Raw genomic sequence first — 21,661 nt, 5'->3', positions numbered from 1 at the left:
TAATCAATGTTAGCCATATACCCTTAACATATTTTTCTGTAGGTTTGAGCTTGATCCCGCAGCTCCCTGGGAGTCCGGGTGTAAGGACAACTGCCAATACCCCTTCATCCAGTCCAGTTTGAAGTAGATTTTCGAGACCTTCAGTACAACCATGGCCACCTCCAGATATAGGTATGGGCCAGGGCATCGGCTCGGTACACGCATTGATCGGTCTCGAGTCAATCGTCATGAGGTCTCCCGAATCTTCTTCGGGACAATCCTCGGAGCCGAGACCCAGCGCGATCTAGTGTTGCGGTACACCAGAACCGCTTTGTCCAGCTCCCGGACATGCTTTTCCAGGAACGCCATATGGGGGAGAGGGTAGCGCCGCAGTCCCGACTTCACCGGCATAGCCCCTTCCTCGAGGCGCACCTTCAACGATTCCACTTTCACCGGTGGGTCTCTTCCGAACTTCAGCCGGAACACCTCCCGAAACTCCATCAACAGGTCCTGGAGCTGCTCGACAGCTGCTGTTGGCATGCCCGCGGTAGCCGCCTCAGCCACCTTGGACTCCAGAACAATACGCACCGGACCATCGTGGTCAGGCGTATTTCCAAGTTCTGGCGTTGCACACGCCATCCCTTCGTCGTCGTCCATACCGTCTGACACCTCTGGCATCCGTGGGTACGGTGCATCGCGACTCCCGGGGTCGTGTTAGGCTGATCACCGAAATCCCATACGGCTTCCTGCCGACGTGCATTCTCCAGCAACGTCTGCTGATTGTAGCCCAGCGTAAGCTCAACGGGTGCTACGGTATCATTGACTCAGACCCGGAGCTCTCGTAACATCATTGGCCCACAGCGGTCCTGAATTCCAGGCTGCCCAGCCGAACTTGTTTCGTCACAGCAATCACCTGGGTGTCCACTCCGTACGGTCGGAGTTCCATCGGACCATGACCGTAATCTCCGGGGATGCTCCTGCAGTTAACAGTGCAGAAACCAGGCCTCCTGTGGTCACCGACAAATCAGCTCCTGAGTCCAGTAGTGATGCCTGCACAGGAAGGACACCGTCCACAATAGCCGGGAGCTCAAGCCGTTTCCCGTCTGGGACATCGGTCTTCACTGTCGCCACGCGGCCACCAGGTGCTCCCGAGGCTCCTTTCTCGCTGCTTCGACCACGTTTGAACGTACTTCTGTGTGCTCTTAGCAGTTGCTTGGCCTCTTAGGGGGTGACTCCGGGACATTCCCGGACCCGATGGCTGGTCGACTCACACTTCAGACAACCGTTGTTCGGTGCACCAATAGCTGATGCGTTCGGAGCAGGTGCCAGGGGCTTCGCGTCTCCCCTCGGGATCCTGCGTACTCCCAAGTCCTTCGACCCGGGCGGCTTCAGTAGGTCCGGCTTCTGAGGCGGCTCCAACTCTTCATCGTAACCCACAAAACGCTCGTGTGGGATCGCATATTGCCGCAACCAGCGCACAAACCGGTACACATCCTTCTTCAAAGGCGTGTTTCGCGTCAACGCCATCTGCTCGGTAATGGCACGGTGTAGCGACGCAGGCACGACGGCGTCCGTGATGATCTTCACAATCGTCTGGCTCACTTCTCGAATCACCGACTCTTGGCGGTCCCGACGAATAGCCACAGCCAAACCATCCAGCATACGTCCGATCCGGGAATCCGCGTCCGGGACCAATATATGAAAAACAACAGCAGATTGGACCCGCTTCTTTAGGGTATCCAGGGCCTGGGGATTGACGTCGTACCCTTGCTTGAACCACACAATATATTCGTCCTCAGACACGGCATCAGGATCCTTTCGCATGTCCCATTCGACGCACTTGGAAGTCGCGCGCACAAAACTCAACAGGATGTGGAGGCAGTGCACGACGGCGACGTCGCCCCTCTTCGGGCATGCCTTGCCTTGAGCGCCGCAGATCGCACGCAATACGTGGCATCGTCCACGACGCTCACATTGGTGCAGAAAGTGGAAGCCACAGCAGCATGACGAGGGTGCACGTGGGAGGTGGTATACGCAGCGGACGCGACCAAACCAGCAACGGCGAAGGCAATTTGCATGACGGGTAAGCAGCGGAAATGTAAATTGCGTGTGGCTACCATGCAAAAGATGACATGTTGCTGGGGCGCGAGGTTGGGGTTCCTCAGAGGAGGAGGTGATTTTGTTATGACCATACTAGTATCGGCTAACTACGTACCCTAGTGCGAATTGGACCACCACCTAAAAGTCTTGAGATCACTGTTGCGGGTTGAGCGAGATTGTCCAGAATGCGGTGGTATGGAGTGTCGGAGCAAGGCCGTGTACGTTTACATGTACATACATAAATATGACTTTGTAATTCTATTTGCCAGTACTTACTGTTAGTATAATTCGCAGTCAACATGCTCACGACATTTCAAGGGCATGTCATCCGTCGTGCTTGAATCAAACGTACGACAAATACGGTAGAGAATTCCAAGAGGCTTTGTGCTGTCTGGTTGAAATATATCTGGTATGGTGCACGTGAACTATACCGGAGGTTTTACTGTAGCACAATGACTTGTCAATTGTATTCGCAAGGTGAGCCATTTAGAAACTTTTTCCAATATGAGTCCATCGTATCTTGTTTCTTGTTCACGATTGGCTAAAACACTGGCAGCAGTCAGTGGGCTACAAATTTGAACTAACGTTAACTGTTTGACGCTTGAATTTTGTAGAGCTCTGTATAATGCTGCTCCGAAGAATTGTGCTCTGATGAGCTCACCCCGAATATTTCCAATGTGGTTCTCGTGTTACAACTAACATTATGTTGTGGACTCAGTTGGGTCGCAATGCCGTGGCGGCTCTAGTGGGCCAAAGCGGTGGCGCGCAACCACGTGATCACACCGGCAGGAAGGTGTACGGCACCGACACGGGGTGGATGGTGGAATGAGGGATGACCACATTCATTGGGTCACCAGTCATCAGCATCGCGCTTTGCTTACTTTGGTCGATTTCTCGTTGACTACAACACATATTCAGGTGATACAAATATCAAAATAACCGCAAGATTCAGCTTACGAACGGTTCAAAGGATATCAATTTAAATACTACGTAGTAGTAAACACGTGCAGTAAGGATTTTCAAAAGTAGCCTTTTTCACAGGGCGCCCACCAGTCATCGGCACACGTTTTAGACTTGTGTAATGTATTGAATCCTCTACACTCTAGTTCGCGGGATGCTGTCATCATATTAGCTATCAAAGGAATATGTGTTTAGAATGGGTATTAACTGCTACAGTAACGATTTCTGTATGATCAACACAAAAATTGACTGGTCTACCTCTAATTTATTAGGGGCATTAATTCTTAAAGAACTACATTTTGACCAATAACAGGAATTCGGGCATTTCTATTGGCTTACAACAGCCGGTGCCGATGAAAACTGGTGTCTTTGCCGATGACTGGTGCTTTAGTATACTAAGTTATTAGTATACGTATACTCATACTGTAGTACTACGTACTACGTAGTATTAATATGCGTAGTGTACTGTAGTGCAATACTGTTGCGGGATTAACACTTTCAAATGTCAAGCTTCGTACTACAGCACTGTAGAAGAATTACATTACGTACTGTACCTAGTACTGGACAAAGGCTAATACTTCTTCAAGTACTGTACGTGATTTTTTCGTATCGAGGTTAATCTGACGTTAAAGCTATCCTAACGTTTTCTAAATTGATAGTTATTTACTTCGAGTACGTATGTCGCTGTTCATACTACGCACAATCCATCGCACATTATTTCGGCACAACTACGTCATTCTCGTCGAGATCGTTCGGCAGCAACACTGTCTGTAACAAATCGTGACAAAAGCGTTGGGCGTCCACGGGTGGGGCCACGGGTGACCCGTCCAGAGTCACTTGAACCATCCACTGGTCACTATTGCCTTGTTCGTCATACAACTCGATGGTCACTGCAGCGCCATAGTCTGGCCAATCAACGACCGTCTTGGTTGTTGGCTGCGTCGACGAGTGCAACGCGTTCAGCAACGCCAGCAACGACACATCGTGGCCACTGTACACCACCACCCGTTCGACGCTGAGATCGGTCGCATTGGGTACGTCACGAGATGGCATCACACGTTGCATCTACATACATGCACCAGTCATATATAAGTCGGTTTGTAATTGGAGTCGCCAGTAAAATCGAATAAACTTGCCAAATGGATTTGAGAATGCACTAGCCAATCAAAATCCATTCGACCCCCTTTACAAGATTTCTGAATATGTTGAGCCAATCAATGCGTTTTCTAAAAAAAACTGTTGCAGATTGAACTCACTTTAGTATAATAAATACAAGATATATTGCCAAGTTTATTCAAAAATGGTTTCAGTCCAAATTTGCGTGAAAAGGACAATGCAATGGTACATATACGGTACCTACCTCCGTCACCAGTTGCACGACCAACGGGCCACTCACTCGTGTTAAGATGGGCGCGTACGTGTAAAACTACTAGTTGGTTGAAATAACAAACATATTGAAGTTACTAACAGTTACCTCGTGGAATCGATACGCCAAGTGCTGGGTAGTAGCGTCGGCCAACTCCTAACCACAAGACAACGCTAGACTAGTATGCTCAAATATACTATTCGTAGTATGACTAACCTCGGTATGCGGAAGCAAGGGAATGTTGTGCGCTTGACGGCACACAAAGTAATCGGCTGCCTTCATCCACGAAAATGACTCTGCGGACGAAGCAAACATGGGTAGCAGTCGCCGCAACTCTGTCTGGACTGGCGCCATGTGCGCTTCTCGAGCGGCCAGAGCGGCATGGGCTTCCACCAAATGGGTCTTGAGTGGCATGATGCTCGCGGCATTCGCATTGTACGCTTCATCCGCAGTATGAGCAGGTGTGTGTGGAGGCGGGGAAGAGAATGCGCACCATTGATGTAGTCGACGGACGGCGGTAGGATCTCCAATGGAAGCTGGTCATGCACATGTGGCACAAAGCGCGACAACAGCGCTTGGACGCTTCGTTGGGTGCGGACGTAATGCGTGCTTCGCACGTGGATATCAACCTTGTCGTCCAAGGTCCAGCCTAGTGCGAGGTACCGATCTCTCTACGCGATGATGTCGGTGATACACAGGGAATCGTTGGCAAGCAACGTTAGATTCGTACCAACTTGAGTCCGCGGGCCTGCATTTGAGCAACTCCAACCGTGGTGAGCTCCCCATAGATGCCCCTCGTAGTCACAGGTTCCTGCAGCTTTGTTGTCCATAAGGCATCTTCTGCCTGGAATTGCGTTGACGTGCCGCCGCGGAAGACGTTGTGCAGTGGACTGCGGTCGCCATGGCGGTGAAGGACTTGCACGAGGCGCAGAGTCCGAGCCATGTTGGAGATTATCCGGAAACAACACTACGGATACGACGTCCGGATACGATGCCGTAGTTGAAAACCATCTGGCAAGTCAATGACTTGAAGTATCCCTGTTAAGTACGAATACAGGCAAACCACCACCATCAAACCCAAGCATCCAGCAAACTGACGAGGCTACTACTTGCCCCTTTAGGTTGTCGACTTTGTTCTCGGTTGAATTGACTTCGTAATACTACTACTGTACTGTAGTACTCGTATACGATAGTTAGTATGGAAGGCCAAAACAAGCATAACGTGAACCACCGCAAAGCTTGACTACATAACGTTAATTGTATTGATGAATGAATCTGCATTTCTAGGGAATTTTGAGTAATTAACAGGGATATATATTTGTGTGGTGCTGTTGTTGTTACACGTATACAAAGTGAATGCTGGCCATCACCTCACAGACACATTGCAGCGCACTGCAGCACCGCCGACACAGTAACGTTATGGTACTGGTATGTACTTACCACGGTGTGTGTGTGACGAGAAACACCCTTGTTTATGTGCATGGTGACTACATCATCCTCCATGTCTTCGTCCATGAGGGGTGTCGCTCCGCTTTCCAGTAGTACAGGCAAATGACCTACACTACGAGAAGTCAATGGGAACGGAGGTAGAAAGACTACAGTACGTATCCCTACACTCCAAATTATCACTAAAGTTGGATCAAGGGGTCAGTTGGGACGTCAGCTCAGTGTGGGGCTGACGAAATGATGGAGGAAATACGCACTTCAAAGGGTTTATCCCACTCGTCGACGCGCTAATGCGGACTTTATCGGGTTTATCCGAGTAGAAGGCTGGACAAATATGCCCGATAAAGTGCGCTCTCCTTATCACCATTTCCTGGCGACTTTACTTTTCAATTAGTATCCTGGCGAAGGGAGGTACACGCGTGGAAAGGACAGCAACGAACGCATCATGGCAGATCAGCATACCAGAGTAAGTCGGAGGAAAGGTAGGATATGTTGTGCATGACGGATGGATGCATGTAGGTGTACATTGCCGACAGCAAGGTGTCGTGGATTGCGGCAGAGATTCTCAGGTCCAACGGCAACACGATCGACGTCCAGACGTTCCCAGACCCGTCTGAAGAAAACCTCGACGATCATCCGCAGACACCTACTCAACGCACCGTGGCGGTACATCACGATGCGACGACGAACGCTGGATATGTGATTCGACCGACCAGTGCTTGTGTAGAAAGACAGCGTGTGCTTGCAAAACGCATTGCCAGACGAAGGTTGCGAAGACATGGTGAATTTGAATTACCTGCACGAAGCGGCCATTTTGTACAACCTCAAGGCCCGTTTCCACGGCGGACTGCCCTACACGTACACGGGTCCCATCTGCATTGCCGTGAACCCCGTACGTCAGAGTCTTTGATGATACATATTCCTTCCACTGTTGTGTTGTGTCTCATACAATCCGTGTCGTTTGTCCATGTATGTAGTACACATGGTTGGACATTTACAACCCAACAGTTCAAGATCAGTATTTGGACACGTCCAAACTCACCGAGTTGCCACCACACGTGTACGCCGTGAGCGCGCGCGCGTTCCATCACATGAAGACCACGGGACACAACCAAAGCATCCTCGTGAGTGGCGAATCCGGCGCCGGGAAGACCGAGACCACCAAGATCCTCATGTCCCACTTGGCCACGGCCGGCGACCGCGACGCGCACAACAAGGAACTGACGCTTAACATTGTCGAGCGCGTGCTACAGTCGAATCCGCTCATGGAATCGTTTGGGAACGCCACGACGTCCCGCAACGACAACTCGTCTCGCTTCGGCAAGTTCAGCGAACTCCAGTTCAACGCCGACTACGAACTCGTGGGGGCGCGGTGCAACACGTACCTGCTCGAAAAGTCCCGCGTGTCGACGCACGGCAAGGGCGAGCGCAATTACCACATTTTCTACCAGCTCTTGGCTGCGCCCCAAGAGTTCCGAGACCGCGTGGAACTCCCAGACGCTGACCCGACCGCGTTTCCATTCTTGAGGTGCGTAGAACAACGTTCATCTTGTTTTTGTGGTTTGGAATTGTATTATCCATCTTACTATTAGTATTTATTTTAGGTATTTTAAAAATTTTATTTAAATTTTAAGTTTTGTAATTAAATCGTATTGAATATTGTACTCTTGGTTGAATGGCGATCGCCGAACCTGTGAAAATAAGATACTAAGTTTCAGGGGCAGTATCTGGGTAAATTTTGATTCGTTGTAGCCAATCATATTGCAACCATGATTCGTTTTATCCAATCATACTGCGTTGATCGATTTCAAGGTGTTTGTTACCCCAATTTCGGCGAAAAGGATACTAGTTACCAGGTCATGCTAACCGTGTTGTTTGTAGGGGCGTGGCTGGAGACGACGGAAACACCCTCAATGAGTCCGACGCAGACTTTTTTGAGCGCACGCTGAAAGGACTCACGACTCTCGGCATTTCCGAGTCAGATCAAATGTAAGAGTGAAGAGACCCATTTCGTCGAATCATAACCTGTTGATCGTGTATGGCATCGTCAAATTCCGTTTTTTTGTGGATTGAATCCAATGTAATGCATGGGGTAGGTCGGTGTTTGGCGTAGTGGCCGCAATTTTGCACCTCGGTCGTGTGGATTTCAAAGGAGGAGACCAAGCCGCGATGGTGGCCGAGGCGGAGACGGTGGCCGCGATTTCCAAGCTGCTCGGGTTGGACGCACAGGACTTTGAGCAGAGTTTATGTACCCGTCAAATGTCGGCGGGGCTGGATACGTACACCGTACGTGAAAAAACAGTCTACAACTCTAGTATTGTCCTTTTACTCAAAATTTGGACTTTTGTGCTGATTCGCCAAATCTATCGATCAAGTCTTATGAATGTTGTTTGTTAAATATTCGTCCAGTGTCACACTCATACGATGTTTAATTAGTCGAAGAGTGGATTTGATTGGCTACTTGATCAGTGTTTTGATTGGTCGACTGATTGTCTGCCGATTTGGCGACTCTGTTCATTCGATTGAGCACCCACCACCCCTCTTTATTTTCGAATAGACTTGACAGTAATACCTCGTGTGATGACATGTTGGATTGCAATGATAAATATGGACGACACCTGATTTGCTTAAGTAGGTTCCACACACGATGGACCAAGCCACAAATGCACGCACGGCATTGGGGGTGGCGTTGTACAGCAAGCTGTTTGAGTGGCTCGTCACGCACGTGAACGCATCGACGGCGTCCAAGATGCACGTCGCTCAACGGATTTGTAAGAAAATGAGATGAATATTTAATGGATATATCGACATGTGCTACTGTTGTAGGTATTTTGGATATCTTTGGGTTTGAAATCTTTGACGCCAACTCGTTTGAACAACTGTGCATCAACTACGCCAACGAAAAGCTGCAGCAAAAGTTTACCCAAGACGTGTTCAAGTCGATCCAAGTCGAATATGAAGAAGAGGGCATCCCTTGGACCAAGATTGAGTTTGCCGACAACATGAACGTACTGGAATTGATTGAAGGTCGCTTTGGGCTTTTGGCGTTGCTCAACGAAGGTACGATTTTTGAGCATGTGAACAAGTCTTATCTCATGGCCGAATATTAATTACTAGAGTGCATGCGGCCCAAGGGGTCGGACGTGGCGTTCACCAACAAACTGTCGGCGCACTACAACGACAATGACCGATTCGAACTGCCTCGTCTTAAGCGCAATTGCTTTACAATTCTCCATTACGCTGGACAAGTCGTCTACGAAACGAGCGGTACGTACTTATATATGTGTGAATGGTGTATTGTGAATTCGCTATAAACTTCCAAAATTCGCGTGGTTGGTCTAATCAATATTGAATCACGCTGGAGTCCTGATTGGCTGATTATACTTGCCCTTTCTGTAAGAGCCAATCAAATCCACTCAAAATTGGAATAGCCAAGAGCGTCGATTCGTGATTCGATTCGGCGGCGTGATTCGATTCGACGGGGTCTGGAAATTTGTACCAAATCCACAATATTGTTTCAACGTGTTTGAATATTGTCATATTGTCTTTCTTTTACCCAAAATTTGAGTTTTGTGCTGATTCTTTGTCAAAGCTATCGATCGATTCTTTGTCCTGACTTTTGTGTGTAAAGATCGTCTAGTATCACACTAATTCCAGTCACACACTAGTTCGGTGTTGAATTGGTCGAATAATGGATAATTTGATTGGCCATTATATTAATGTTCTGGGTTTTGATTGGTCGATGTATCGATTGTCGTGTCGATTTGGTTCTTCTGCTCATTCGATTGAGCACCCCCCCCCCACTCCAGTTTCGAATCGACTTGATAATATGTGTACTGACAATGTATCGCAGGGTTCCTCGTCAAGAACACGGACATGTTGCAACGCGACACGGTGCTGCTCTTGAACCGGTCGACGTCTCCGTTTGTCCTGTCGCTGTTCCCGCAAGCCGAAAAACCCGTCACGAACCGCCTCAAGCGATCCAATTCGATCTTGGGCGATTCCGTGGGCACCCAGTTCAAGTCGCAATTGAACGCACTCATGGAAGACATTCGCCGTACCCACGTGCAATACGTTCGTTGCATCAAGCCCAACGCGACCAAAAGCGATACGCTTTTCTCCAAGGTATGTAGTTTTGCAAACATATTACCCCCACTTCCATACATATATTGTGCATTTCACCCAAGTTTGGACTCGTGAGTCATATTGCCAAATAGCTTTCGAATCTATTTGTGTTCCACTTTAAGCTTGTATAAACTATAATGTACAGAGATTAGTATATACCTGGTTTTACCCAATGCGGAGGGACTGGGCCGAGCCAAACGTTTGGATTGGCAGAAATTTACCTGAACTTGATTTGATTGGCTTAGGCGGTTCTTTAACCCATTCTCATAACACAATCGATTTTGCTGGCGGCTGCTCCAGTTTCAAATCGATTTGACAATATATATCCTTTTACCCAAAACTTAAAATTGTGTGTGAATCGCGAAACCTGTCGATCGATTCTTTGTACTGAATTTTGTGTTTTTGTGATAAAGTGTCCTGTGGTGTTTGGTATCACACTAATTATAGTCTCGCACGAATTAAATGTTGTTGCGGATGGTTTCCCGCAAATATGATTGGTTGAATTCTTTCTTCTGCCGATATATTTGGTTGTGTTGATTCATTCCTTCGCCATATCGCTCCAGTTTAGTAAAAACACTCGACAATATTGATCCTTTTTTTGCATTTTTATGCCATCCATTCTCACATGACATTTGATCGTGTATAGAGCAGCGTCACGAGCCAATTGCAATGCGCCGGTGTCGTCGAAGCAGTCAAGATCAGCCGATCGGCGTTTCCAAACCGCCTCACACAAGACCACTGCTTGGATCGATTTCAAATGCTCGCGCCCAGTCACTCTGTCGACGCATGCGACGTGTTTTTAGGTCAAATGCTGCCACCAACCGACTACCAATTGGGCAAAACCCGCGTATTTTTCCGCGCCGGTGCTCTCGAACGATTGGAGGTACCTACCAACTACTGCTATGATCCATCATCATCATCCATGTTGGTTTTGATTGTATATATATATATATTATATACGAACAAAACCAATATATATATATATATATATTTGTTGTCTTGACGAGTCGAATGGTAGGAACTCCGCACGACAAAACGCAACACGTGCGCGATCCTGTTGCAACGCATGCTGCGAGGATGGCTCGCCCAGAGCCAATTCCAATCCCTTCGCGCCGCCACGGTTCGCCTTCAAGCGTATTCGCGAGGGTAGGCTCAGGATTGATATATTTCCCTGTGGATTCAATATCATGATGAACGAATTCGTGTTGTTGAATATCACAACCACCATCATCTCGTCATTGATGTGGAGTGCTAATATGATGTATGTATATATGTAGGTTTGTGGTGCGCCAACGGTATTTGGCCATGCGCCAAGCGTCCATCACGCTGCAGTGCGCTGTCCGATGCTACGTGGCGACTCAAATTGTCCACGGCAAACGACAGACGAAGCGCGCGACTCAAATTCAATCCGTCGTCAAGATGTACCGTGCGCGGACGGCGTATGGTATGACACCAACCAACGGATATGTTGCTATATTGTTTATATTGGCTTTATCGATTTAATACTTAAAAGAGACGTCGTTGGTGGAGGAAGAACTGCTGCCGACGACCCAGAGAGGACTGTCGGCAGCAGCCCTATCTCCACCAACATGCTGTGACGATTCTGTCGTCTGCTGTGCCATATTCATGTTGTTCATATTCCTCCCATTCATTTGATCGTGATATTCTAGCGCGCATTCGCCAAGCGGTGCTCAAGATGCAATGCCTTGGGCGTGGGTTTATCGCCAAGAAAGGATACGCTCGCCTGTTGGTGCAAGCCAAGGAAGAAGCCAAGTTGGAAAACCAAATCCAACGACTCAAGGACCGCTTGCGTGAAGAAAAGGCCCGCAACGAACAACTCCAACGTCGCTCGAGTATGATGCTGGTACGTGTCTCTCACTTGCAAACATTCCACCAGTCTCAAGCTCGGTGTCATACCTAACTTCATCATGCTATAGTCAGTTTTTTATAGTAGTTTATGTACATATGTGTTTAGGGGTTTATATTATGGTTCATATATAACACCAAGAGAATATTTATGGGGTTGAAATTTTATTTCGTTCAAGTTTGACATTATTTTTTTCATCCATGGAAAATTTTAATATTATATTTCCTGTTTACAAGTGTACATCTCCTCTATGTATCACACACATATACTTATAATGTTGGTACATACTCAGGACGCTCCTGGGTTGGATCAAGAGTTGGAAGGCGCGAGTGGCATGATTGACCAATTGCGGTCTGAGATGGCGCTGCTCAAAGAGTCGAATGCTGCGCTAAAGGCACAAAACGCAACCCTCAAGAAAGAAAAGGACCACATGGAGCGCGGAGCGTACGTAAATGGCGCGTCGTTCACGGCCGCCAACCACCGCGCCATCAAACTCCAGGAAGAAGTCGAGTTCCTCAAGCTAGCCCATGTCCGCATCAAGGACACACACAAGACGCTTCGGTTGCAATCGGCGCAAGGTGTCGACACGATCCGCCACTTGCAGCACGAACTGCACCAAGTCGTGTGCGAACGCAACGCACTGCAGCTGGGTCTTGTGAACCTCCAAAATCACGTGCAAACGCTCGACGCCGACAACCACGAACTCACGACCGTGAACGCTCGACTTCGAGTGATCTTGAGGCAAGACCCTGTGTTGAACCGCAAGTCGCGGGACGAAGTCGCGGGGCTCATGAAGACGGTGCGGCACGCGCAAGAGGCCCGCAAGCCGCCGTCGTCGTCCGTCCCCCACTCGCTTGCGTCGTCGTCATCATCTTCGTCGGCGGCGGCGTTGTCGATGCCCCAATTGCTGCCAGAAGTCGCGTCCATCTTGCTGCCCAAAGTGCCGCGCACAAAGAACCCCGCCCAGCGCGTGATCCACGTCGTGGCGGCGCCAGAAGGCCCCGTGTCGGGCATCCGACAGCCCAAGGGCGCCGATGGCGCGTTGGCGTTCCCTGGCAAGGTCATGGGCATGGAACCCAACACGGACGACGACGACGTCAAGTTCCGCATCACGCTCTTGGACGAAGAAAAGGAGGTGCAGCCGCCATTGCCGACGCAGCCGTCTGCGATGAAGTTGCCGCTGCCGCCGCCCACAAATGTCGCGCCGTTTGTTCCGGGGTCGCCCTGGACCAAACAACAGCAACCAAACAACTCACCACACATTAAACAGCCATCTCAACGCACAAACAATCACCACCCTCGCAAGCCGACCGACCAGGACCGGCCACGAAGCCACAGCAACTCGTCGTCCAAGTCAACGTCGTCGACTTCATCCCAAGTGTCTCAATTCCGACGCCATAACAGCACCAACCACAACCACTCGCCACCACCTCCATCCCAGCAAAAGTATGGGAACAACAGCAACGCCCGGATGACGCCCCGTCAAAACTACTCGAATGCTTCGACCTACAACAACAGTGGCGGGTACAATATTCAACAGCGCACCAACCATCAAGTACCCCCGGCATCGTCGGTGCAGTATGTCGGAGGCGGCCAACAAAATGGACACAATCCGTACGCGGCGCCGTTCCAAGCCACGACGGGGGTATTGCAGCAATCCCGCGGAGAACGGACGGGGTCGCCGCCGCCGCTGCCGCAGCAACCCCCGACGCCGCATGTCAACGTAGGGCGCGGCGGACGACATGTCGAGATTTAGAGGACAAGCATAACAAGGACACTGATATGAGAACGTTCGTTACATGTAGTCTTGTTGCTATGGAGAGACGCTTAATCTTGGATTTCGACGATGATTTCGACTTCTACAGGAATGCCAAGCGGCAACGCGTTGGTCCCGACGGCCGAACGCGCGTGAATGCCACGGTCCCCAAAGATCTTGACGAGGGTGTCGGACGTGCCGTTAATGACAGACGGCTGCGCGGTGAACCCGTCGACGCAATTGACAAACCCCACGACCTTGACGATGCGCTTGACGCGGTCCAAGTCGCCGAGTTCTTGCTTCAACGTCGCCACGAGCGCAAGCGCGACGTGGTGCGCGGCTTCATAGCCTTGTTCGGCAGTCAGGTCCACGCCGATCTTGCCCTTGATGAGCTCCCCGCCCGCGGGTTGCGGCAAGTGTCCAGCCGTGAAGATGAGGTTGCCCGACCGCACCGAGTTGCGGTAGTTACCCTTGGGGGTGGCGACGGCGGGAAGGACATATCCGAGTTCCTTGATGTGGGCTTCCGTGTGCACGAAGCGCGCGGCGGCGGCGGCAGGCTTGAGAACGAGCGAGCGGAACATGGCGAGTTGAGAAATGAAGCACGTGTGATTGGGATCTGGAATACAGCGATATGATTGGCTGGAAGGTTTCCGAACCCACCAATCATTTTCGACAGTCCCACATGGCAACGAATGCATCACATCAAAACCTGATCGAGCTGACCGTGACGTGGCATGACTGGGACTGCTGCTGCTTGTAAGCCACTAGTATACGTATACTGTATTTGGAGTTGTGTGCTTATACGCCAAATCTATCGATCGATTCATTATTGTACTCGAATTTTGTAGTTAAGAAGAAAGTTGTCATGTGGGGATGCCAATCACATTAATCAACTGTACAAGTCAATGTACACTAATTAGATGTTGATGATGGTTTCCTGCAATCTGATTGGTGAAGTACTTTGTTCACTGGCCCTCGTTGATTGGTTAACCAATAATCCGTAGAAAGGACATGGAAAACAGAAAGAATATTTCCACCAATCCGCGATACGAAATTTCAGATTAACCAATCAAATGCCTCGGCGAGGTTGCTGTCAACATCGATTGGGTGGGAGTCCAGAAATTCATGCCGAATCTAAGTTATACTGTACTAGTACTACTGTATGAATAGTACTAAGCTTAACGTTAACGTTAATCCTATCAATAAAGTTACATCGGGGGGTATATTATTGGGGATGTAGGTCAAATAACAGAGCGTCCGCTTTGCTCTTCAGGTCTTTTTTGTTTTTCAAATGTGGAATGGTTCTACTACGTAGTATAACTCAACCATCCCAGAGGGGCTGCAGCAAGAATAACGTACCCCTAACTCTGTATAACCGCCAGGCTTTCAATGTAAAATGACAGGATTTATCTGTCAATACAATGTGTGCATCATTCACCTTTCAAGCATCAAGAACGCCATCGATCTGTTGATGGGAAAGGAATGAAAAAGAAGGTATCGCCTTGGCCTATTCGACACTTAAGTAGCTGCAAAGTGCAGTCACTTAGATCCACACGATACATTATGCCATGCATTACATATTGGCTTTACGTTGCTTCAATTTGAGCTTCGTCCTTGAGCACCATCGTCTTCATCCAGCCACTGACGCTGGCAATTTCCTCTGGAATGCGCACAGAAATCGTCGGCCCGCCACCATACCACGCCTTGTACAAAGCCCACGTCTCGCCATCCACCAAACTACCAGAAAAAAATGATACAGACATTCTAATATATCACCCAACTTTAACAGACTCTAATATATATATATATATATAGACATGATTGCATTCTCACAGACGTTCATATAGGATATCCTCTCAAATCAAAACGATGCAAATGGAATATTTCATGGATTCGGTACGAATGTCCAGATCTTGTCGAATCGAATCACGAATCGACGCTATTGGCTAATCCATTTTTTGAGTGGATTTGATTGGCTCTTACAATTATATTTAACCAATCAGAACTCCAGCATGACTCAATACTGATTCGACAAACCACGCGAATTTTGCAAATTTATGGCGAATATATTCTTAATACTTCGTCACCATATACAACCCACATGCAATGTGACTATGGTTAGAACAGACGTACGTACCGAAAGTCTGAGATCAACGCTACGTCGGGCCGGATTTGAAGCAACCCGGCCTCCAACGCATCATCCACAAGTGCCATGTTGCTGAGTTCGCCGGGAAAGAGCGCGTCATTGGACGCGTCCGTGACGAACGACAGCCACTGCTTCACCCATGAAGACGAGATGACGAACCAGGTCTCGCCGCGCTGGGGATACAGCTTGGCGAACTTGCGCAGCATCGAGAGTTCGAGGCGGGGATCGTGGTGGACGTCGCATGTGGAAAACGCGCGTGATGATAGCTTGGCCATCGTGGCCACGGACGTGAATGTGGCAGGCGGAGGAAGTGGTGCCAGGGCGGGCGCGTCGTCGATGGATGTCGCTGTGGGCCGCTCGGCGGCGGCGTCGTCGAGGCCGAGTCGGACTTGGCCTAGCGGATGATTCGCCAGGCCTTTGGTCGCCATGTCGGGAGTCGCCACGACATCGAACCACCCGTCCACGTTGGTTTGCTACGTGGATGGTAAGGACGTGGAAGGATGAAGTACGACGGACGAGGACGGTAGGTACCAGCTTCATGTCGAGGAGATCAGCCGGAGTGAGCACAACTTCGCCGAGGTCGCATCCCTTGAACCCGAGACCGCCCGTGTGCCGAATCGATACCACTAGGCCACCCACGGCGTCGAAGGACGGTGACCCAAAGTCACATCGGAGATTGTACATGGGGTTGGCAGTCGCTTTGATGCTCTTGGTCTTGAACTTGGGTGCGCGCAGCCGGCCGTCCTTTTCGATGAGGTACACTTCGCAATGCACGTTGTTGTTGGTCTGCATCCCGTCCACAGCCAAGAGGTTACGACAGCCCCGTAGGACGACGCATAGAGGCGATGTCATGGCGTTGTTGCCGGGTGCTGCCGCCGGTGCTGGTGTTGCCATCGTCGGGCAGGTGCAAGTGTTAGTTATCTCCACTTCAGGTGATATTGGAAATAAAACGTGTTTTATGAAAACACGTTATTACAAACGACCAAGTAAAACTGATACTAATAATTCAACATCCGTCCATGGTGATTTAGTGTTAGGCAGGCAAATTATGGAAAGAGAATGAATGGCATTTTGCGAGACGAAAAAATCGAGTTTGCTTGGAATAATTTCAAATTGGGCCAAATCCCAATTACTGTAGCCATATTCACATTAGTTCCACTACAGTACCCTCCTGCAACCCTCGACACCTCTTCCGCCCAACGAACTGTACTTGTCCAAGGAGGTATGATAGTCCTATCATACCTCCTCACAGAACTTTCACACCTTCTTCGATAGTTGCAGCATCGGTTCGGCGACTTGGTTTAGCGGAAATTGGTCGCGCGAGCAAGGAATGTTACGTGTGTGTTGGCACTGACCGATCGAGCTATGCAGAAAATGTGTATATGTTGGAGGTTCAGCGGGATTCATGGGAGCATAGGAATGGCATGACTGACGGATATGACATGCGTTGCGCTAACTGTTAAAGTTGCGTCACGATTGGCATTTGCCGACGACATTCACACAAAATTTCATTTCGAAAAAAGACTATTGACCTACATTTTTTAAATGCCATTTGACGCCAAAATGTCAAAACAAAAAGATTCTCCCAACTTTTCCCAGACGCGCCAAGTGAAGTTCTCGAAGTGTCATTTTGCCCTAAAATGGAGTTTTTGGGTCAAAAATGGCAAAATCTGGCCCAAAATGGCATAATGCGGATGTTGCCATACGGTGCATGTACAACGACCCCATGAGGCGTACGAGGCATGCTCTGAAGGGCACCTCTTTGATCCCTGTCGTCGTTCACTGAAAAAGTTTGACGGACTGGGTTGCTGAAACCCTCTTAATATGGTGAGTCCAACTTAGACCGACAACTACGTTTAACGTTTAACGCGTATTTTCGAATGCTTCAACGTCAGTCAGCATGTTATAGCGCACAATTAGTGAAAACCTCAACTCATACATGGGGTGCATGGTAGCAATAAAGTAAAAGTGTTTGCACTTTGTCATACCGGTATTAATAACTGTTAGTGAGAATAAAGTAACAGAGTGAAGTTTGCACTTCACGGCACTGACGATCGAATAAAGAGCATTGTCACAGGAGTGCTTGACAAAATTAACTACAGTACTTCGTAGTACTATTAATACGTAGTACAAGTACTACTATTAATACTACGTAGTAGTACTAATACAGTACGACTACTGCTACATGAAGTACAATTACGAAATGATAACGTTATCACTTCTTTCATGTTGTGCATAGGCACTTTTGGCCAGTACACATCCCCCAGGTAATGAGTATTGTACTACAGTACTGATGTAAACTATAGACGCACGTGAATTTTTGACATTTCTCAAAAATTATTTCGCTTTGAAGGTCGCTGTTTTGATATGATACTTTATTTAAGTTTCGAAATACATTGTTGGTGACAAAACTATAAAATTCGAAGTACTATTTTTGAAAATTACAAAAAAAACATTTTTCAGGGTGATGCAAACTATAGACGCACTTTGCTAGCTAGATCAGTGCTTCCCATCCGAGCGGGTTAATTATCAATTGCATTACCGTTTCTCAACACTACTTGGGCCATTCTATTAATAGTTGGCATTCCATCAACAAGCTTACGCAAATAGGCTTGGCTGATTTGATCCCAGGGAACACGAATTTGAGTCTTCAGTTCGTCCACAGTCGAAAATTGACGGCCATTCTCGTAAACTTTCCACGCCAATTGACTCCAAATGTTTTCGATTGGGTTAAAATCAGGGCTCTTATTAGCAGGCCATTCCATCAATAAAACACCGCTTCGCTCAATGTGCGCTTTTGTAGCTCGCGACACATGAAGCGTTGTCTTGTTGAAAAAAGTAGTACGTTGTAGTTAGGATTTTCATTGCAGTACTCCCATGAAAAGGGGATCCATATCTCAACTACCTCGTTAGTACGTGTATTCTTCTACGCACGAGACTGCTTCCACGCCACGACCTTTGGGTGCGTGTCCACAGCATGATGAATCGAGACCAATGTCGGGAAACCCTCGCACAACGTTGTGGGAACGAACTCAAGCCAGCCCAGCTTGGCCATACTGACGAGGCCGTGAACCGCCACGTCGGCCGTGGACAAGCGTCCGTTCAGCACCCACGCCTCCCCCTTCCCCCCTTCCGCATTGGATTGTTTCAATTGAACCAGTCGGGCTTCGAGAAGGCCCAGCATGTCTGCGAGTTTGCTGTTGACAAGTGCCTCACAAACGGCTTTCTTCTTGTCCTTGTCCGCTTCTGAATGGGTGGACAGCATCAGCTCGAGAATTTCTGACGCAAAGTCGTCGATTTCGTCCACGGCAAGCGCGAGCTGGAGGTCGTCGGTCGAATTCAGCCCCGAAAGGGCAACAAAGCGAGCAATCGCGTGGGATTGGGCATATGCGGCAGTCCCATTGATGGTCAAAACCGGTAGTTGACGGTAGGGTAGCGTCGATTTCAACTCCGACAGCTGCGCAGATGTAATGCGCTCGTCTTCAAATGCAATGTCCCCAAGCACTAACGCCAGTCGAATGGGCTCCGCATGTCCGGTAAAGTCAAAATAAGTGAGTTTGAGCGCGGGTGGTCATTGGAGTGACTTAGTTTCTTTGTGTTGTTTTGGGGGATAAGGGCAAATGACCTTCGAGTTTACCCGTAGGTAGCAACTACTGCCATGTCGATTTTGATGACGTTGGAGGCCTTGCAAAAACGTGTACTAGTACTATACGTATACTCCAGCCTAAACTTGCTACGGCGGCCGTGTACCTACGGTACCCGTCCACAAATGACATTGAAATCGCTCATTTTCGACCAAAGTTTGGCGACTACTTCACGCATTAGGGGTGATGCGTCGCTGATACTACCGTATATACTTATGCAAAGTGCTTGAAAATCGAAGCTCCCGCGCAAAACGCATTTGAGGCAGTCCCCCTCATCGCCCTCCAAATGGGAAATGTCTTACAGTATATACGGTGCTTTAAAGATGTATTTTCCTCTAGGCACTATGTACTGCAGAGTCGAAACGACCCCGTGTATTCGTAACGAATACTAGTAGTCAGGTTCTCGAACGTTCGTTTGTTGGATTGCGAAGCTCGAGGCTGTCGTCATCAGGGATACAGTACTGTAGAACCACAATATACAAACGTCAAGTTGCACTTGAAGGTATCTTCCTTGGGTACTGTACTCAGCTTCATCAAGATATCCTTAGTTCTTTTCATTTTCGATTTGTCCCTTTGCATCCCAACATGACGTTTCCCGCTCTGAAAGTGACCTACTTTGACATGGCCGGTCGGGCCGAGACCGTCCGTTTGGCATTGACCATCGGCGGCGTGCCGTTCGAAGACCAGCGATTGCAACGCGAACAATGGGCTGCGTTGAAGCCCTCTTTACCGTTTAGGCAGCTGCCAGCGCTCACCGTAGATGGCCACGTGCTGTGTCAGTCGCATGCCATTGCCCGGTACGCTGGTTCGTTGGCTGGCTTGTACCCCACCGAAAACCGGTTGGATGCGTGCCGCGTGGACGAAATCACCGACTTTTGCGAGGACTTTATGCAAAAGGCGACCCCCAGCTTCCGCGAAGCCGACCCCGCCAAGAAGAAGGCGATGCGTGTTGAGCTGGCGTCGACCACGTTCCCTGAGATGTTTGCCTTGCTCGAAGCCCGCGTGGCGTCGTCGGGGTCGAAGGGTCCGTGGTTTCTCGACGCGATCTCGATTGCCGACTTGGACGTGTATTGTATGGTGTCGATGATGAAGTCTGGGTTCATGGACGACATCCCTACCACCATTTGCGACCACTACACCAAGATCATGACCATTCACAACGCAGTGGCCGCCCACCCCAAGGTTGCCGCGTGGAACGAAGCCCACAAGAAGTAAAACATAGTGGACTACTTGCATCAATAGTATGTATGAACGTACTGTATTGTTCTTTCAATTTTGGACACATCAGTCTTTATCATACACACCATATTGTACACGTTAAGTCGGCCAGCGTTATGCCGCTCAATAACCACGGGCCAGCTGCCCCCGACGACGCCAGCAGCGCCTCTAGCATCGTAAACATCTCGGCGAACGTCACGATGGCCAGCTTCTTGTTCAGCACCTCGGTCTTCCCTGAATAACTCTCGTGAAAAGTTGGGTGCATTTTACGCATGATGTCCTCAATGTAGTGCAGTGATTACGTCCGCGCGGCACGCCAGCAACCGATTTTCAGAGGGGTATAGCCCCGTCAAACACACGATATCATCTCGAGTGATGACGTGGGATTGGCACAACACTTGCCCGCCTATAGTCAACACGGGAAGCAGTTGCCTGAAGGGGAAACTCGTTTTCAACGCCAGCCACTGTATCTGTTGAGCTTCGTGTCTGCACAGGGTTGGAAGCACCGAGTCAATTCGGAAGTAGTTATATGTAGTGTTAGCCAGCTAGTAGACTGCTAACTATGCAACAACTGCAGTCGATTGATATCTAGAATGTTTGTAGGAGATTCATAGGTAGTACTCGTAGTACAAGTGTAACCGCCTGTGTCGCCACATTCCAACAGTAACTAACGTTAGTTACTGTATCTCTGTGGGAGAGCCCATTAATTGACCGCTCCTACGACGACCTAACCGACCTAACCCCTTTGCACCCATTTTGGGCTGTTTTCATTGGCTATAATTCATTTTTTCTCAGATTTTGAGAGCGATACAAACTCCAAGTTAAGGTACTTAGTCGTTGAACAGGCCTCGTCTGGGAGCGGCACGGCCTACGGCCTACCTGCCGCTTTTCCCGACGAGAGGAAAAGATAGGAAGTCCCCGTGGGGCACGATGGCGTCGCGCCACAGCGCTCGCTTTGGTGCGAGTCGCTCTACACTCTATCTACGCTACGCTACGTATAAGTTTATCTACGCTACGCTATAGAAGTCCTGGTTAATGGGGAAAAAGTGGATAA

General features: G+C 49.0%; 8 protein-coding genes across 9 annotated transcripts; 3 read left to right on the top strand and 5 right to left on the bottom strand.

Annotated features, from left to right (window-relative positions):
- Positions 1-225: 225 nt before the first annotated feature.
- On the bottom strand, positions 226-2,057 carry H257_10291 (hypothetical protein; the record flags this gene model as incomplete). Its single annotated transcript, XM_009836782.1, has 5 exons — positions 226-650; positions 707-787; positions 912-1,199; positions 1,278-1,882; positions 1,930-2,057. The coding sequence occupies 5 exons, from the start codon at positions 2,055-2,057 to the stop codon at positions 226-228; spliced, it is 1,527 nt and encodes a 508-aa protein (XP_009835084.1).
- Positions 2,058-3,634: 1,577 nt separating this feature from the next.
- On the bottom strand, positions 3,635-5,348 carry H257_10290 (hypothetical protein; the record flags this gene model as incomplete). Its single annotated transcript, XM_009836781.1, has 6 exons — positions 3,635-4,104; positions 4,400-4,465; positions 4,514-4,561; positions 4,622-4,845; positions 4,899-5,076; positions 5,136-5,348. The coding sequence occupies 6 exons, from the start codon at positions 5,346-5,348 to the stop codon at positions 3,754-3,756; spliced, it is 1,080 nt and encodes a 359-aa protein (XP_009835083.1). The 3' UTR covers positions 3,635-3,753.
- Positions 5,349-6,249: 901 nt separating this feature from the next.
- On the top strand, positions 6,250-14,194 carry H257_10288. Of its 2 annotated transcripts, XM_009836778.1 has the most exons (15): positions 6,250-6,317; positions 6,371-6,517; positions 6,579-6,743; positions 6,829-7,379; positions 7,733-7,840; positions 7,948-8,137; positions 8,487-8,622; positions 8,678-8,911; positions 8,969-9,118; positions 9,705-9,976; positions 10,623-10,859; positions 10,995-11,122; positions 11,254-11,420; positions 11,647-11,840; positions 12,136-14,194. In XM_009836778.1, exons 1-15 carry the CDS (start codon positions 6,297-6,299, stop codon positions 13,597-13,599), a joined length of 4,164 nt encoding a protein of 1,387 aa, XP_009835080.1. In that variant the 5' UTR covers positions 6,250-6,296; the 3' UTR covers positions 13,600-14,194. The 2 variants fall into 2 exon arrangements, with proteins under 2 accessions (XP_009835080.1, XP_009835081.1); XM_009836779.1 differs by lacking the exons at positions 6,250-6,317; positions 6,371-6,517 and having other exon boundaries at positions 6,538-6,743.
- On the bottom strand, positions 13,622-14,185 carry H257_10289 (hypothetical protein). The gene has a single exon (XM_009836780.1). It carries the CDS (start codon positions 14,178-14,180, stop codon positions 13,671-13,673), a length of 510 nt encoding a protein of 169 aa, XP_009835082.1. The 5' UTR covers positions 14,181-14,185; the 3' UTR covers positions 13,622-13,670.
- Positions 14,195-15,095: 901 nt separating the features above from the next.
- Positions 15,096-16,677, bottom strand: H257_10287 (hypothetical protein). Its single transcript, XM_009836777.1, has 3 exons — positions 16,277-16,677; positions 15,737-16,218; positions 15,096-15,336 (listed from the first exon to the last, which is right to left on the bottom strand). The coding sequence occupies exons 1-3, from the start codon at positions 16,637-16,639 to the stop codon at positions 15,186-15,188; spliced, it is 996 nt and encodes a 331-aa protein (XP_009835079.1). The 5' UTR covers positions 16,640-16,677; the 3' UTR covers positions 15,096-15,185.
- Positions 16,678-18,671: 1,994 nt separating this feature from the next.
- On the bottom strand, positions 18,672-19,521 carry H257_10286 (hypothetical protein; the record flags this gene model as incomplete). The annotated part of the gene is made up of 2 exons (XM_009836776.1): positions 18,672-19,268; positions 19,483-19,521. 2 exons carry the CDS (start codon positions 19,519-19,521, stop codon positions 18,672-18,674), a joined length of 636 nt encoding a protein of 211 aa, XP_009835078.1.
- Positions 19,522-19,758: 237 nt separating this feature from the next.
- H257_10285 (hypothetical protein) lies at positions 19,759-20,671 on the top strand. The gene is made up of 2 exons (XM_009836775.1): positions 19,759-19,891; positions 19,938-20,671. The coding sequence occupies exon 2, from the start codon at positions 19,975-19,977 to the stop codon at positions 20,602-20,604; it is 630 nt and encodes a 209-aa protein (XP_009835077.1). The 5' UTR covers positions 19,759-19,891; positions 19,938-19,974; the 3' UTR covers positions 20,605-20,671.
- Positions 20,672-20,723: 52 nt separating this feature from the next.
- Positions 20,724-20,951, top strand: H257_10284 (hypothetical protein; the record flags this gene model as incomplete). The annotated part of the gene is made up of 2 exons (XM_009836774.1): positions 20,724-20,834; positions 20,898-20,951. The coding sequence occupies 2 exons, from the start codon at positions 20,724-20,726 to the stop codon at positions 20,949-20,951; spliced, it is 165 nt and encodes a 54-aa protein (XP_009835076.1).
- Between the last annotated feature and the right edge of the window lie 710 nt (positions 20,952-21,661).

The sequence above is a fragment of the Aphanomyces astaci genome (genome assembly GCF_000520075.1).
Source record: "Aphanomyces astaci strain APO3 unplaced genomic scaffold supercont1.27, whole genome shotgun sequence".
Classification (NCBI taxonomy): Eukaryota; Oomycota; class Saprolegniomycetes; order Saprolegniales; family Verrucalvaceae; genus Aphanomyces; species Aphanomyces astaci.
The sequence above is the reverse complement of the archived record's forward strand: the minus strand, read 5'-3'. Positions and strand labels throughout refer to the sequence as shown.